We start from the raw sequence: 14,753 nt of genomic DNA, 5'->3' as shown, positions 1-14,753 counted from the left end.
CAGCCTTAAGGGACTGACCACCTTGGAGCCCAAAAACTCCCCATAGTTTTCAACAAGTCCTGTTAAGGCTGCAATCTCAAGTTTGTGTTGAAGGTCTGGTTTTAAGAAAACAATGCCTTGTTTTTTCAGAATTTTGCAAAATTGTTGTAATTAGTCTTCTCAAATGATGGTGAACAGGATTTACATGTCAGGACTTCATGGCATGGTTTGCAGTGGCTGCCCAGTACACAGAAGGTGACCCTGCAGGAAGGTCTTCAAATCAGCCAAAAGCCACAAAGCCCTGTGCATATAGATTAGTCATCATCTTCCCAAGACGGGCAGCTCAGGAGTCCTCCTGTCCCTGCTAAACCCTCCTCTCTCAGGCTCTCTCAGTGTTGAAAACCTTCATACTTCAGAATGCAGTTTGTGTTTTTTGCCTCTGCTGCAGACTGTGCTTGCAAGAGCCTGTCCAGTGGGCAGGGGGGTGGTGAACAGCCGAGGTAAGAGTTACTGGCTGGAGATCATCGAGTCCAACCTATGACCCAACACCACTTTGTCAACTAGACCATGGTACTGAGTCCTAAACACCTTCCGTGACTGTGACTCCGCTGCCTCCCTGGGCAGCCCATTCCAATATGTAATCACCCTTTCCGCGAAGAAATTCGTCCTAATGGAAGAACCAGCAGCCGCTCTCCCCCCAGCGCGTACCCGCTCAAGGGCGGGTGTTGTGTCATCTCCGTCCAGCTGACAGACGGCAGCGTTACTGCCTGGCATGGTTGTACATCCCTGTAAATCGGGACACGGCGCATCTCTTCCAAGGGACGGAGCTGGCGTTTCGGGGCTGTGGGTGAGAACAGTCCCGGCACCCTCCGCCGCTGAGCCCCGCGCTGCGGGAGCTCTCCCGGCCCGGAGCTGTTCTGCGGAGGGCGCGGCGTGTCGGGGCTCGACGGGGCGAGGGTTCCTCTCTCCGGGAGCTGCGAGAGCTACGGGGGGGACGGGGGAACAAGACCCGGGCAGGCGTCGGGGGGGGGGACACGACCGGGGCAGGCGGGGGGACACCGCCCGCGCTGCCGCGGCCGCCCCGCCCCGGGCGCGCAGGTGTCGGACGGGGGGGGAATGCCCGCGCTGGCATGGCGAGGGCTGCGAGGGACACCCCGGCGGGACAGGAGCAGGTGAGCGGCTGGAGGGGGGCAAGGCGGCCGTCAGGGGGCTTGGGAAACCCCTGGGTCACAGCCCGGGGGCAGAGCGGTGCTGCGGTCCTGCCAGGCGGATGTTGCACTGCCGTCTCGGGTGGGTTGCGGACACTCGTGGGGTCCGGGCAGCCCGACCCAGCCGCAGCCCGGGTTTGTGCGGGGCTTGGCTGGGCAAGCACCTGGAATAGCCCTCCAGCCCTTCTCGCCGGGTAGCGCCGAAGCCCCGGTGTTTTCCCTGGAGGGCACTGCACGGGATTCCCCGTCCGCTGCGATGCCAGGAGACAGCGCGTTCTCTTCCCACCTGCTGCCCCCCGCGCGGCTGCCTCCCGGAGCGAGGAAGGTGCGAGGGGCGCTGGAGGCAGGAGGGCTTCGCTCCCCTCAGCGATTGCCGACTTCCAGGTGCGTGTTGTGAGTGAGAGTGTCTAATGCTGCCCCTTCGAACTCCGTGCCCGCAGAGGAGAGAGGGGAGGCACGTACGGGGTGAGCGAGGACTCCCCCGCTCCATGGCGCTTGAGGGGACACGAGGTAAAACTGGGAAGGGGCAGAGGGACCGAGGGATCCTCCACAGCACAGGGGGCGTTCAGGCCGAGGAGCTCACGGGACACGGCGGGCAGGTGCTGTTCGGGCTTCTCGGGGGATCGATGGCAGAAGCCTGAAGATTTTCCACAGACACACACCATCTTTGGCTCGCAGAGTCCCTCAGTGCTGCATTGCCAGCAGGTGAAAGACTATCCCTGTATCGCACCTTATCCATGTGCCCTTTCTAGGTGTCTGCACCCAAGCCCTGCTCCTGTGGTTTCTTCAACTCAGGGGTGGGCTGAAGTCAGTAGGAAACCTGGAAATAGTACTCGAGGTGCTTGGAGTGAGGGACCTGGAATGCCACCCGCGACTGTCACACTCGTGCTTTCAAGAGTCAGTTGTTTGATCACCCACAGAACAGAAATATTACCAGTGTTCATTCTGTGTTGAGAGAAAAGCTGACTCAAAAGCTGCTCCTCTCTAGCTGCATCTCATTGTTTCTCAGATAAACCTAGACTAGCATTTATCTTTGGGTCACAGATCCTGCTCCCTTTCCTTACTGCTCTTAAGTGACTTGTTGGTTCAGTTCTGGACTCAACTGATAACAAATAGTTTAGGACAAAACGTGGCTGCTCCCTATGCCCATAATGTCCATGCAGTATCTACACACAGCTCTAAAGGGTTGTTTTCAGTGTGCTTAAATACTTTCTTTAGAAATAAGATGGTTGGTTATAAAGATTGTATTCAATTTCTGTTCTGTTGGGGAAAGGAAAATTTACAAGGATGGTTTTAGCTTACAAGAGAATTAAAAATAAAGAAACTACAGTCTATGAGAAGCATTAATTTTTCCATAACAATGTTTAAGCTTACTTTTCTATTTAAGGAGCAAAATCTCTCAGCTCTTGTGCTTTCTTGGTTTGCCTTGAAACACAATTAAATCTGATATGATGGGAGCATTTTTAAATACAAAACTGTCAAGTTTGGAACTTCGTTAGACCTTCTTTTCTCTTACCTCTCACGCCATCCTCTCAAATTTCTCCTAAAGCTTGTAGAAGCACTTTGATGTTGACATTCAACTACACCACAGGGGTCTTGAAACAAAATTTTCCTTGTACATTTGTGTTGTTACTTACTTGACCACTGCCTACACATTCAGTTCTTTAGTGATTTGTGGAGTACCTTCAGCTTACTGACAAACTTACACAGGTGAAAAGACTTTCCCTGAGTTTCAGAGGACTCAAGCAATTTTCATTGCTTGAGGAAGCAACACAGCAGGGACATCCAGCCCTCAGAGAAAACCTCTGTGAGCTGCTGATAGCCAGTGCTCACCCCAACACCACGGCTGGGGGACTTACTCCTCTAGATCCTGGAACAGAGAGCTGCCACGTGCATCTTTTCTGCTCTTTACTGTAGGAATGTTTCAGCTTTACTGGTGCAGAGACCTGTCTTCATTTTACCGCTGTCTTGTAGGATATTGAGGCTGCAGATGTGATCACCAGCATATAAACTCAACATGGAGAGTCAAAAATCTGTTATGGTCTGCTTCTTTTGGACACCAGACTGCAGAGTCTGAATGATCATTCCTGAGCAGCCAGAAACTCAGGGGCACTCAGTGGACTTATCAGGCAGGAGATCTGCAATCATGGTGGCATTTCCTTTCACAGTGTGTGTCATTCACAAGAACTGCTGTGGTGTTTATGGCTTAATGTACAAATTAGTTCCAAAAGTAATTAGGCACAATAAAAGGAAAGCAGGTATGGAACAGTGATTGGGATGTAACCTACCTTTCAGGAAGGTTATGAACTGTAGATTCCCTGTGTTTCTGTGGCTGACTGAACAGGACACCTCTGTATGCCATGTCTATCTGACAGCTTTATTATTCTGAAAATAACATTCATAACCAAAATTTAATTAAAACTTAACTACTGCTGTGACCAAAGTATTAACTTGGCTTCAAGGTGATCTAGGACCACAGTTCGGAAAGTAGTTGAGCAGCTTTCTGGGCATGTGTGGAATCAAAAGGATACTTCATAAAAATGTACCAAGGTGGTAAATTTTCTAACCATGAAACTGATGTAAAGATGGGAATATTGCCTGAAGCCTTTAAGTTTAGATCTTGAATGACCATTTCCTGTACCACAGCTTTAATTCAATTAATTCTTAAGAATTTGACATTCTTTGTGTTCTAAAAACATTTTGGAATCATGCATATTATATAGAGATGTTTACTTTTCTGGTGTTATCATGGCTTTAGCTATTAAACAGACAGGGTGCAGTGGTTTTAAACTGAAAGAGGGACATAAGGAAGAAATGCTTTACTGTCAGGGTGATGAGGCACTGAAACAGGTTGCACAGAAAATTGTGGATGCTCCCTCCCTGGAAGTGCTCAAGGCCAGGTTGGATGGGGCTTTGAACAGCTTCATCTAGTGGAAGGTGTCCCTCTCCATGGCAGGAGAGTGGAACAAGATGATCTTTGGGGTCTGTTCTAAACCAAACCAAATTACTAGGGAAAGTGGGGAAATGGCATATGGATCTAAATGTTTTTCTTGGCTTATTTTGAGGGTGACATATGATACAGGATTTGCACAGCAGTAGTTCATGTCTCTCGTTTTTCAGCTGGAAATCATCTTGCCAATGCTTGGAGATCAGAAGGGAAGGTATCAAAGGAAAGCAAACTTTTAAAGTAATTTAATTTCAGGGAGGATGGAGGTGAGGCTGGGACAAGGGAATGATTAGAAATAAAAAAAAAAAGTGAGATAAAGTTTTAAAGTACACAGCCCCTGGAGCAAAGCTTGAAGGAACTCTGATGAGTCAAGTAAACAAGATCCTGTAAGCCTCACAAGTCTAGCAAAGCTCACATTTAATAGGACTTGTATATGGAAAATGGAGAGTTACTTTGTACAGCAAGTATCTGCATAGTCTGTTTGTTGTGTTTAAAATCTCTAATCAAAGTAAACAGCATATTGTTCTGATGAAGTCTGTCTTGTGACTGTTTATCACTCTTTTTCTCCCACAAAGAAGAAAATTCCAGTGCAGAGTAAAGTGGGGCCTGCTGTGGTGACAACACTTTGACACTGTCCACTTACTTGGGCATAGTAATGGGATCCCACCCTGTCTTTTTCTGTCAAAACACAAAAAGGAACGAGTCCTGATCCTCGTGCTTGTTTGTTCACACCCACTCAGATAAAACAGTTCAAAGGAAAATGTTTAGATGATGAAAGGCTCTGGCTAGAAGTGTAAAACTTCTCAAAACTGTGAGGGAGTAGAGATGATGGGTTAGTAAATGTTCAGAAATCAGGTAATGTGTCAGAATGTTATCATTGTGGTGGATTCATTACTGTATCTCTATTTTTATCCCCATCTAATATAAGAATTAAGGGCTTGTGTTGACAGCTCAGAGAGAAGGCAGACCCAGGATTATTATTGCTGCTCCTCTTCACGTTCTCTGGCTTCTGCTGACAGCAAATTTTGAAGAGAGACTGAAAAACTAGAAGTCAAAGTTTGGGTTGGATGTGTTGTCACTCTAAAAGAAACACAAGATTAATGAAGAGGTGTTTTCTTCCTTTATTTTGAATTTTATGACATGAAATTAAAGATTTTTTCAAAGGGCTTTCAAGTATTCTGGAACTTCTCCTATTGGAAAAGCCAGCATTATTCATTAGAATTTCTATTAAATATGTGTATTTTTTGTCTTTTAATTATTGTTATGAAATCTGATTTTCAGCATTTATCTTATTTGGCAATTACATTTGAGAATATTCTTGGATGCTTACAGTGCTTTTCAAACATCAAGGCAAAGGAGAGAGCACAGATTTGTAAAATTTTTAAAATACACTTGAGGTGACTTTCTGAAGAGGACTTGGGCCCCAAAGTCACCTTCCATATATGCCAGTTTTCACAGATATAGAGAATTCAAGTCAAAAGAAAGATACGCAAAGTCTAGTGACTTTGTTGCCATCACACCAGCATTTTGAGACAAAGGAAGGAACAGAGAACAAATGTTAGGGGTCTATTTGGTCTGCATTTGACTGTGGAACTTTCTGTGAATATTTAATTATCGTAGTATGAAAGTATCGTGGTGTAATGGTGAGCACTCCGGACTCTGATCACAAGGTCGTGAGTTCGAGTCTCAGTGGAGACCGTACCGGGCAGTTCAAGCCTCCCTGCCATCCGATCCCGTCAGATCTCGGATGCTCAGCAGGGTCAGCCCCGGTTAGTACTGGGTGCTGTGACAGTCCTGAGGACTTCACTGGCACTGTCCAAGCTCGCTCGGCCGTGGCAGATGAACCTCAGGACTTAAATGATGGGGCCAGTTCTGCGCACGCTGAGCCTCACCTAAAATCCACTGCGCAGGCTGGAAGGGCCCACCCACGTGGGGACAGCCCTGCCCAAATCGCGAAGTTTGGCCATACATACATGAAAGTATCTATTGATTATTATGGTCTGAAAGAATAATATAAGTAATCATTGTTTTAAAAACTAAAACAGTTTTCAACCTTAAAAATTAATTAAATGTTCAAAGGCAAAACTAGGCTCAGAAAATAGTGTGACAGTTTGTGCACTTCTCTGCTGCTTCTTGCTTGTTTGTAGACTTGTTCCTTTTTAATAGCTTGTGAGAAGAAGGTAGGTAAGCCTGAGGGTCATCACAATTCACTTTTAGGAACACTGTAATCTGGTTTTATGGGCTGAATTAAAGAACGAAACCATTAAAAATCAAAGTAATGAGCACCCAAATGCCTGTTGATGATAGGGGTTGAGGGCAGATGGATTTCTTTGTGGAATAGCTGTGAAGCAAAGACATTAAAGTGGTGTTAACTATAGACTGTAACCTTATCACTTCTGTAGCTTTTGAGTACCTTGTTTTTTCATTTGTTCTGCTTCTTCTTGCACAGGAACACAGACTCTCGATCTGCAGCAAACTGTGCTATGCAATAGGAGGTGCTCCAAATCAAGTGGCAGGGAGTGCTGCTGCTTTTTTCCTGCAGATCTACCTGCTGGATATTGCCCATGTAAGTACCAGAAACATTTACAGACTGTAGACTTAACTGTGATGTTGTCACCCATGTCCCTGGAATGATAAAAGGGGAATTAGCTAATAAATATTCCAAATTGTCTTGTTATCATTGCCTCTTGCTGTTCAGCATCCTGGAAGTGGCATAAACTTGTTCAGAAATGGTTTTTTTCCCCACTAGTTTCCTCTCTGTCTTGAAGTGGCCATTGTTTGCTTTTAATTTGGGATCATTATTAGAACTTTAGGTACTCTCACACTTACAGACACAAGAAAAAGGAGTTCTCAGTGTCAATAGTCAAAATGTAAGTTATGAGCATCTGAAACATTAATAGCACCATATTGGGGCTGTGAAGTTCTGTTCATTTTGTTAGTTAAAAATCACTCCATTTGCATCCAGTAGTCAACATAATCTCACACAAATATTATTTGGTTTGTCTAGGATAATTTCATTGCAAAGAAAGCTGAGTTATCCCTCCTGAAGGTTCTTTGCTTCCAGTCTATGGCTTGCTGGGGCAGAAGCAGACCTGGTGACACAAAGCAGCAGCAGTCACCCCATTCATCTGACTTTCAGCTGCTCCAGCTAGGTTTCAGGGCAGCAGAGAAACAAAGAAAACCAATCCATAAGCAATTTTTACTAGTTTGGATTGTCTTGTATGCCTGCATGGTAACTAGGTGGGATGGATAAAGTACTAGGATAGAAAAAAGGATTTTAGGGAGGCCAAATTGCAGGGACTGTGAGAAGAGCTGTAGCTGAAACTACATGAGTGGCATTCAGCACTGATGACTGTTTCTATCTGCTGGACAAAACAGGAAGTTCTAAATCAGCTGTCATTACCCACTTGCAGTTTCAGATGTAGAAAGTGCAGGATATTATGGCTGGAGGTGTCCAGAAGTTTGGGGTTATGGTTTTCCTATAGAGGTCTGGTAGAAGACGAGGTGTGACTTACTTGATAAAATTTACAACACAGTAAGATGGGCATGTAAAACTGAGATCATCTTGGGGTGTCTTGCTGAGATCAAAGTCATGAGGCCTAGAAAAGGGACTGGTTTTGGACAGCAGTGTCAGAGATACCAAGTGAGTGGTATCGACTCTGAGGAGCTGGAACAGGGAGCTTGGAGATGCAGGAGGGAGGTGGATGCAGTCCTGGCTGTGGTTGTTTTCCCCCTTACCTCAAGGATGGCAACACAAGCCATTGGAGAAGACAAAGCATGAAGTGAATGAAAAAGGCACTAACACCATTTTCCCACTCTCTGCTTATCACAGAATTGAAATTCTTGAAGACTGGGACTGTTTCTTCATGAGTTTATGTACAGTGTCCAGGAAGCTGCAGCCCCATCCTTGCATCTTTGGGCACTACCTAAATAAATGACATAATAATAATAATAATTATTTTATTAACAAGCCACTACTGAAACCAAATAATTTAGCTTAATGTTTGTAATGATACACTTACTCCTTCATTAAGGGTCTTCATTATTTGTTCCCTGATGGTTGAGTTTGTTCTCTGAAGTAATCCTGCAGGGACAGGATTTATTTCAAGGCCTGATAAACAGCTCTGAAATCCTGTGGTTTTTTCCACACATTTTCTGGGAAGAGCATACAGTTTTATAGTCACTACTTGGATTTAATTCTTGCCCACTTAAAGGGCAGAACTGTTTTAGGTCCTTGACAGATTGTGAAACTTGCAGGCTATAATCTCTCATACATAATCCAGATGCTTTCTAAGAAAATTACATTTGTATTAATTTTTTGTAGCTTGCAGTTTTTCCATTTGAATTTACATTTCACCTAAATTACCCATATAAACTACATCCATAAATGTACCTCCAAATGACACAGGATCCTTGAGTCAAATTACTAGAAACCACTAAAACCTCTGATAGAAGGATCACGGTCTTTATTCCTTTTGAGATGGGTGAATTTAGCCTAAATTATCCTGTATTTTGTAACACTGAGAAGTTTCTGGCACTGGTGCTTACAGGCACAGTCTAGATTTAGGGGCTAAGAAAATGCAGCCAAGGGATGTATAAGCCTATGCTGATGATGAAGATAAAGTCACTACACACACTCCACTCACAACATGAGAGGTTTCACTTTTTCCTCAAAGCTTTCTTCCACCTCTGCTTATCTAATATACACTTCCTTTCTCTCAGTTCAGGTTGTCTGAACCAAATACCCGTGTGAAACTCATCTAATTTATAGTTTTGTGTTCTCTCATAACTGCAGTATTTCAACCCCTTTATCCTTCTGACTGCTATTTTGTTCATGTTTTGCCCGACCTTGAGAATCTGAGTGACTCAGAAGTCTCCTGAGAATCGATAGTGACTTCTGAGCACTTTTGGTGCAGCCCCCACAGCAAGGCTACCTCAGAGTTGGTGGGTTACTTGCCACCCTGGCTGTGGGAGAGTTCAAGTCAGCCAAGGTACCTGAGGTGAAGAGGAGTGGAACATCAGCAAATTGCTGTGGGACAAAGCTCCTCCCAGCCTTGTCCTACCATTCAGTAACAGAATGCTTGCAGAGCCACTGTCCTTACCTGCTGGACACTACTATTCCCAATACTTCCCTGTTCATAGGCTTTCTCAGGTGACAGGAAGATTGGCTGCCAGGGCAATTTCACCTAATTTGGGCTAAAATGTAACAGGTGTGGTTACAGAAGTGCATAGCACCTGCCTTCTACAAAGGTCATCCAGCACATTGACTGCTCCCTCCTTTCCCCTCTGAGGAACACTAACAGCAAGTTCTGTGGAGAGGGGACCTGCTCCAGCAGGAAGCCAGTGATGCTGCCTGGGAGACAACACATTGGGCAGAAAATCAGGGGATAGCTGCTCGAGCTTGGTTTTGTATCAGCTACAATTTCCAGGCTTCCCACTGTATTGGAGCACTAATATCTTGAAGAAGCACAACTATGAAGTTTTGTCTCCTGTTGCTGTTTAAGCCACATAGGCTATTTCAGCAGTCTCTCTCAATAATTCCTTTGAGGAACATTTACAGTTATATAGATTTTAATTACTTTTTTTAGGACTATAGTTACAGTGGGATGAATGAACCCTTGGAGCAGAACCCACCTTTTTTTGACCATTGTGTGATGGGAATTCCTAAGCTCTGTGCAGATATATGTAAAAAAAATAACTACATGGCCTGTGATAAACTGTATTTCTACATAGGCACTACAGTGTGGTCCTCCTTGGTTAAACATTTTTCAAGTGAGATTTGATGGATATGTGCTGGCAACTTTGATTTGAACAAGTGTGCCTTATGCAATTCAGGTGTCACAGTTCAGTCCTGAGTAGATAAAGTCTGCTGTGCTGCAGCCTCTTCCTCAGCCACATGCCACCAGTTGGCAGCCTTGTTGCTAATCTCAGGAGATGAAAAAACATCACTGCGTGTAAACAGCTCCCTCTACTATTTTCTAGATCAGGTCAAGATAAAGATATGGGGAGATGGAGCAAAGCAAGAGGATAATTACAGAGAGGACTCTGTCAGATTGTATGACTAAAACAAGGCCTTTGCTATTTGACTATCTGATTCATTGTCCTTGCTCTAAACACATTCGGGTTTTTCCCTTCCTTGCATTTTCCCCTTCTAATCCATCATTTACAATGCCTTTCTGAGTGTCCCATTTTTTTGCTATGGGTAACCAATAGGAATTTCTATGACAGCAGCAGACATGTTTTGTAAATGAACTATCATTATTCTTTAAAACACTGAGGTGGTTTTTTTTCTGGAAAGTTGCTTTATTCTGTCTCATTGTATTGTGAAACAATGGCTCTTGTTTACTGTATTCTGTCTGTACTTTCAGATTACTCCCTTTCATGCCTCCCTGGTGCTGTTCATTGGCAAAGCCTCAGGTGCAGTTACTGATCCTGTTGCTGGTTTTTTTATTAGCAAAAGTAGATGGACAAGAATTGGCCGACTCATGCCTTGGTAAGCATAAATGTGTACATCTATTTACATATACATGAATATTGAGTGTTGTGATCATACAGCCACCTCACTGAATTTGTCTTAGTGACTGTATTCATTCTACAAACACAAAATCAAAAAGAAAAATTATGTCATCTATTTGCCTTTAGTGTTTTCATGCATGAAAACACAAAGAGACTTTCTACCACTGAAGACACAAAAAAAATAAAGCCAAGAGAGTGCTTTGTTAACAAAGAAGAAAGCTCAGATCTAAAATTTTCTTGAATCTGTGGTTGAATTTTCATCTTTGTCTAGAATCCCTTTAGTTTGGCTTCACTCCTCCACAAAGTTGGAGTTTATTTCTACTTGTGTCCAAAAGTGCCTTCACATCTCAGATCAGCCTTCCAGGAGCTCCATTTGCTTTAACTCCCTAAGCCTTCCAGTTCAGGAAAGGATGTGTGTGCATGACTGTGGGACAGGTGTGACATCATGGCACCCAAGGGCTCAGCAGCCAGCACTGCCCTGACACTCTCTTAGGTTCTTCCTTACAGCACTCATTCTGCTCCTGTTGTCTCTTACATCCTGTAAACAGAATAGTTAATTAAAAGATCACCATGACTTTTATAAAGAATGAGATGCTGTGAGGTTTTGATCAGCATTTCCAAAGGGAGAGTGTGATGTTTCCCTGTGACATCCTACCTTTGTGTGCACTCCGGTTAATGCACTCCTACCTGTGCTGTCCTTGTGCTCCAAGGAGAGGTTAGAGGAATGAATGTTCGACTTACAGGAAGGAGATTGACAGCTGTGAAGCAAGAAAATTGGAAAATATTACCCTGTGCTAGAGGAACTCAGGCACATCTATGCCACAGGGCATTTATTGGTTGGGTTTTTTATATTTTGGAAGTCAAGAGGAGACCGAGTAGTTTGTGAGATAGGGAGTCTTTCTTCACTCTTTATCTCAAGCATTATAGGGGTATATGATATTTTGAATTAATTAATTTTGAATTAGTACACCCCCAAATTGACTCATAGCAAAAATCTAAGAGTAACCTTGGTATCCTGAGCAAGGAATTTGTAATTTCCAGGAAAATAAACCCAGTTTTTTAGCTGGTGGTTCTCTCAATGTCATGTGGTTTTAGAGCTACAGAAACTTGGCCACAGGCAGCTTATATCTGAGAAAGTATAGAAGGCAAGTACATGTTGGAAAAGGGCTGAGATCAGCTGCTCTTGGCCCCAGTAGGAAGTGAGCCTTCAGGTCAAGGTTAAGCTTTTTGTAGGAGCCCCACGAGAAAAGAGCTTGTTTCGCTTTACAGGCTTTGGTTTCTGGCCAGGTAACCGGTGTGGGTTTTAATAACCACTGAATTCACCAAGTAACAAAGTCATTGAAAAATAATAAATTTTTTATACAAATGCCATTAGGTGTATTCTGATATTTTTTCTTAAGTTCTGTGAAAATACTACAAAAAAATGTGTTTAATGTTAGTGTTCAATGGATGTTAGAATGTCTCCCATCCTAGCACAAGCAGGAACTTGTCAGCCCCTTTCACTGTAAACCAACTACAGCGTATCTTGCACTTCTGACACGAAAAGTGCTTATCTAACCCTGCCTTTCATCAAACAGCTGCTTTCTTTGGAGGGGGATTTTGTCTGTTTTTTTGGTAATGGTAATATTTCCATGAGAATTTTGGTCCTACACTTTGGAGGTCAGACCTTTTTTATACCAAGTGAAAAAATGGGGCTTCCATTAGCTTAAAAATACTTTAGTGTTTTGAAATTATTCTTAACAATCTAGATTTATTAATAATCTAGACTGAAGCAATGGAATTTTTCAGTCAGAAAAGCTTGCCAGCAAAGCAAGAACATTAGTAAGGAAGGTGGACATTTAACTATCTCTTAATACTGTACTCAATGTAATATGAAGTCATCAATCACTACTGATCTTTTATTTAATGTGCTTAAAAGGCAGAACTAGGCATTGACTTGAAATACTGGTCGAATATTTTGGCAAAGGAGATAATCATAGACAATCAGATGTTCAGCAACTTCAGCAAGGCTCTGAAAACTCACCAACATTAAAAAGGAAAGGAAAATGTGGAAAGAGAAAGAAAGGGGGAAGAATACTAAGAGGGTTTTTGCTGAAGAGTTGCATGAGAAAGGGACTATGAGAATATTTAGTGATGGCTCTGCCGAGCCACTCTCTGAAAGAGCTCACTGAGGGACAGAGCAAGGAGATTCCCTGAGATGTGTGAGGGTTTTACCCTTGTTTGTTTTCCAGCTGTGGGTGACCTGTGGCCTGGGGGAACAGAGAATACCAGAACCTGGCACTTTCCTGGTAAATGCTCAGCTCCATCCCAAAGAGCAGTGTGGGACAGCCATTGTTTTACTAAACTATTTACCCACATAACTCTTTTGTATTCCAGGTTTTCAGTTCACGATTGCAAAGTAATCAGCTGACCCCCAATGTCAGTAGTGCTGTTGTGAAGGGATTAATCTGTTTTCTCTTTTACACGTTTGGAAATTTTTTGTTAGGATCTTGGTCATCTAAATACATTGTTTAATGCCTGATTTACAAGAACACAGGAGAGCCCTGATTGCAGCTCTGACTTTTATGAAATAATAGCATCTGACCCCTTCTTCTGTATCATGGAGTTTGACCAGTGCTATTTGCCTGAAATAAGTTTTAGACTAATGTAATTGATTTTTGGTTAATAGCAGTGTCTGGAATTTCAGTTTTTGTGGTTCTTGTTTTTTAAGCCACCTTCCTCACCAGAAGGTGATCCCTTTGTGTGCCAAGTGTTTAGGAGCTTTGCTGTCAAGTTAAATGGACAAATTATAATATACCCAAGTAGATACAGAAGTAGGAACTTTCACAATGGACTGTCCATTGTCTTTTATGCTGTTTTTCATATTTTTAACTATATCAACATCTTTGCACTTGCTTGAAGGAGCAGTGAAGAGCCTCAGTTGAGAGGAGAACAGAAGGCACTAAAAGTGGAGAAGGGAATCTTGGTAATAAGTAGGATCATATAAAAATTGCAGGAGTATGTGAAAACATGATGACAGATCTTAGGTTTTGGTGGTTCTTCCTAATAAATGTGTAGTCTGAGACACATACCAAGGAATGGCAGTACAGGTGTTGTGTTAGAGTGCATGTGCAAGGAAATTGTGTCTGTTCTGAGTGGGTTATTAATTTAAGAGCAGCTGGTTTTGTTCCATTTTATGGAAGTACTTGTATGCATTTTTATATTAATCTGTGTATTTAATACACACTAACATTTAATATTTAAAAGCATGGCATTACTGTAGTTAGAAAAATTGAACAAAAAATAACTTGTATTATATGGATTATTAGCAGCAAAACTTAATGTGTTTTGTTGTCGTTATGTTAAGATTGTTGATGTTGTGTTAATCTTCTTTGCAGGATGCTGGCATGTACACCCTTCACAGTGGTGTCCTATTTTTTTATGTGGTACCTGCCTCCTTTTGTATCAGGAAGAGCTGTTTGGTATGTGACTTTCAACTGCCTTTTCCAAGCTCTGACCACAGTAAGTAGATTACAGGTCAGGATGTTCTCAGCAGTAACTTGCTTGTTGTCTGTCTGTATTAATTCATATTTAGTAAACTTCACATTTTGCTTCAAATGTGTGTTTGAGGGATAGGCAGATGTCCTTTTATCAGACTCTGTTGGTTGATGGTTTCTGCCAGTGCTTTCACTGGCAAATGACCTGCTAATTCAGACAAATTACCTCTAGTCACTTTATTGGCAGTGCCCAAATACTCAACTGTATATAAATTTTATAGATTCACAGAGACATTTGGATTCCTAATTCCAGTTAAACATCCAACTGCTCACAACTTCTATTTTCAGGAGCAGAATAGGAGACTAAGCACATTCGGGGCTCAAGTTTTGGGTGTTTTGACTGAAGCTGGGAGGCAATGAGGTCAGGGTACCAGAGCTGGCACAGTTCTGATAGTAGTCATCATGATATTTGTGCCTGGTTAGAAGAATTTGAGCACATGAATTTTTTTTTAATACAACCCAGAACTTGCAATATTTATGCAGAAGTCATCATTTCAGTGGATCCCAAAGAACTTCTCTGACATGTTCCAAACTGTGTATGTTTTGCCTTGCAGCCAACGTGAAGGT

The 14,753-nt window shown here is 42.9% G+C and overlaps 1 protein-coding gene across 2 annotated transcripts in view; it reads left to right on the top strand.

The window, feature by feature from the left end:
* The first annotated feature begins 1,094 nt into the window (after positions 1-1,094).
* The window catches only part of MFSD2B (MFSD2 lysolipid transporter B, sphingolipid), a 38,157-nt gene continuing 24,498 nt past the window's right edge, over positions 1,095-14,753 (top strand). For both annotated transcript variants that reach the window (XM_071547784.1, XM_071547783.1), the window contains exons 1-4: positions 1,095-1,151; positions 6,584-6,700; positions 10,503-10,627; positions 14,028-14,151. In XM_071547784.1, coding sequence (XP_071403885.1) covers positions 1,110-1,151; positions 6,584-6,700; positions 10,503-10,627; positions 14,028-14,151 — 408 coding nt within the window. In that variant the 5' untranslated portion in view covers positions 1,095-1,109. The remainder of the gene's footprint in view (positions 1,152-6,583; positions 6,701-10,502; positions 10,628-14,027; positions 14,152-14,753) is intronic.

The sequence above is a fragment of the Pithys albifrons genome, chromosome 2, assembly GCF_047495875.1.
Source record: "Pithys albifrons albifrons isolate INPA30051 chromosome 2, PitAlb_v1, whole genome shotgun sequence".
NCBI classification, from domain to species: Eukaryota; Metazoa; Chordata; class Aves; order Passeriformes; family Thamnophilidae; genus Pithys; species Pithys albifrons.
This window is presented reverse-complemented; position numbering and strand designations above follow the sequence as displayed.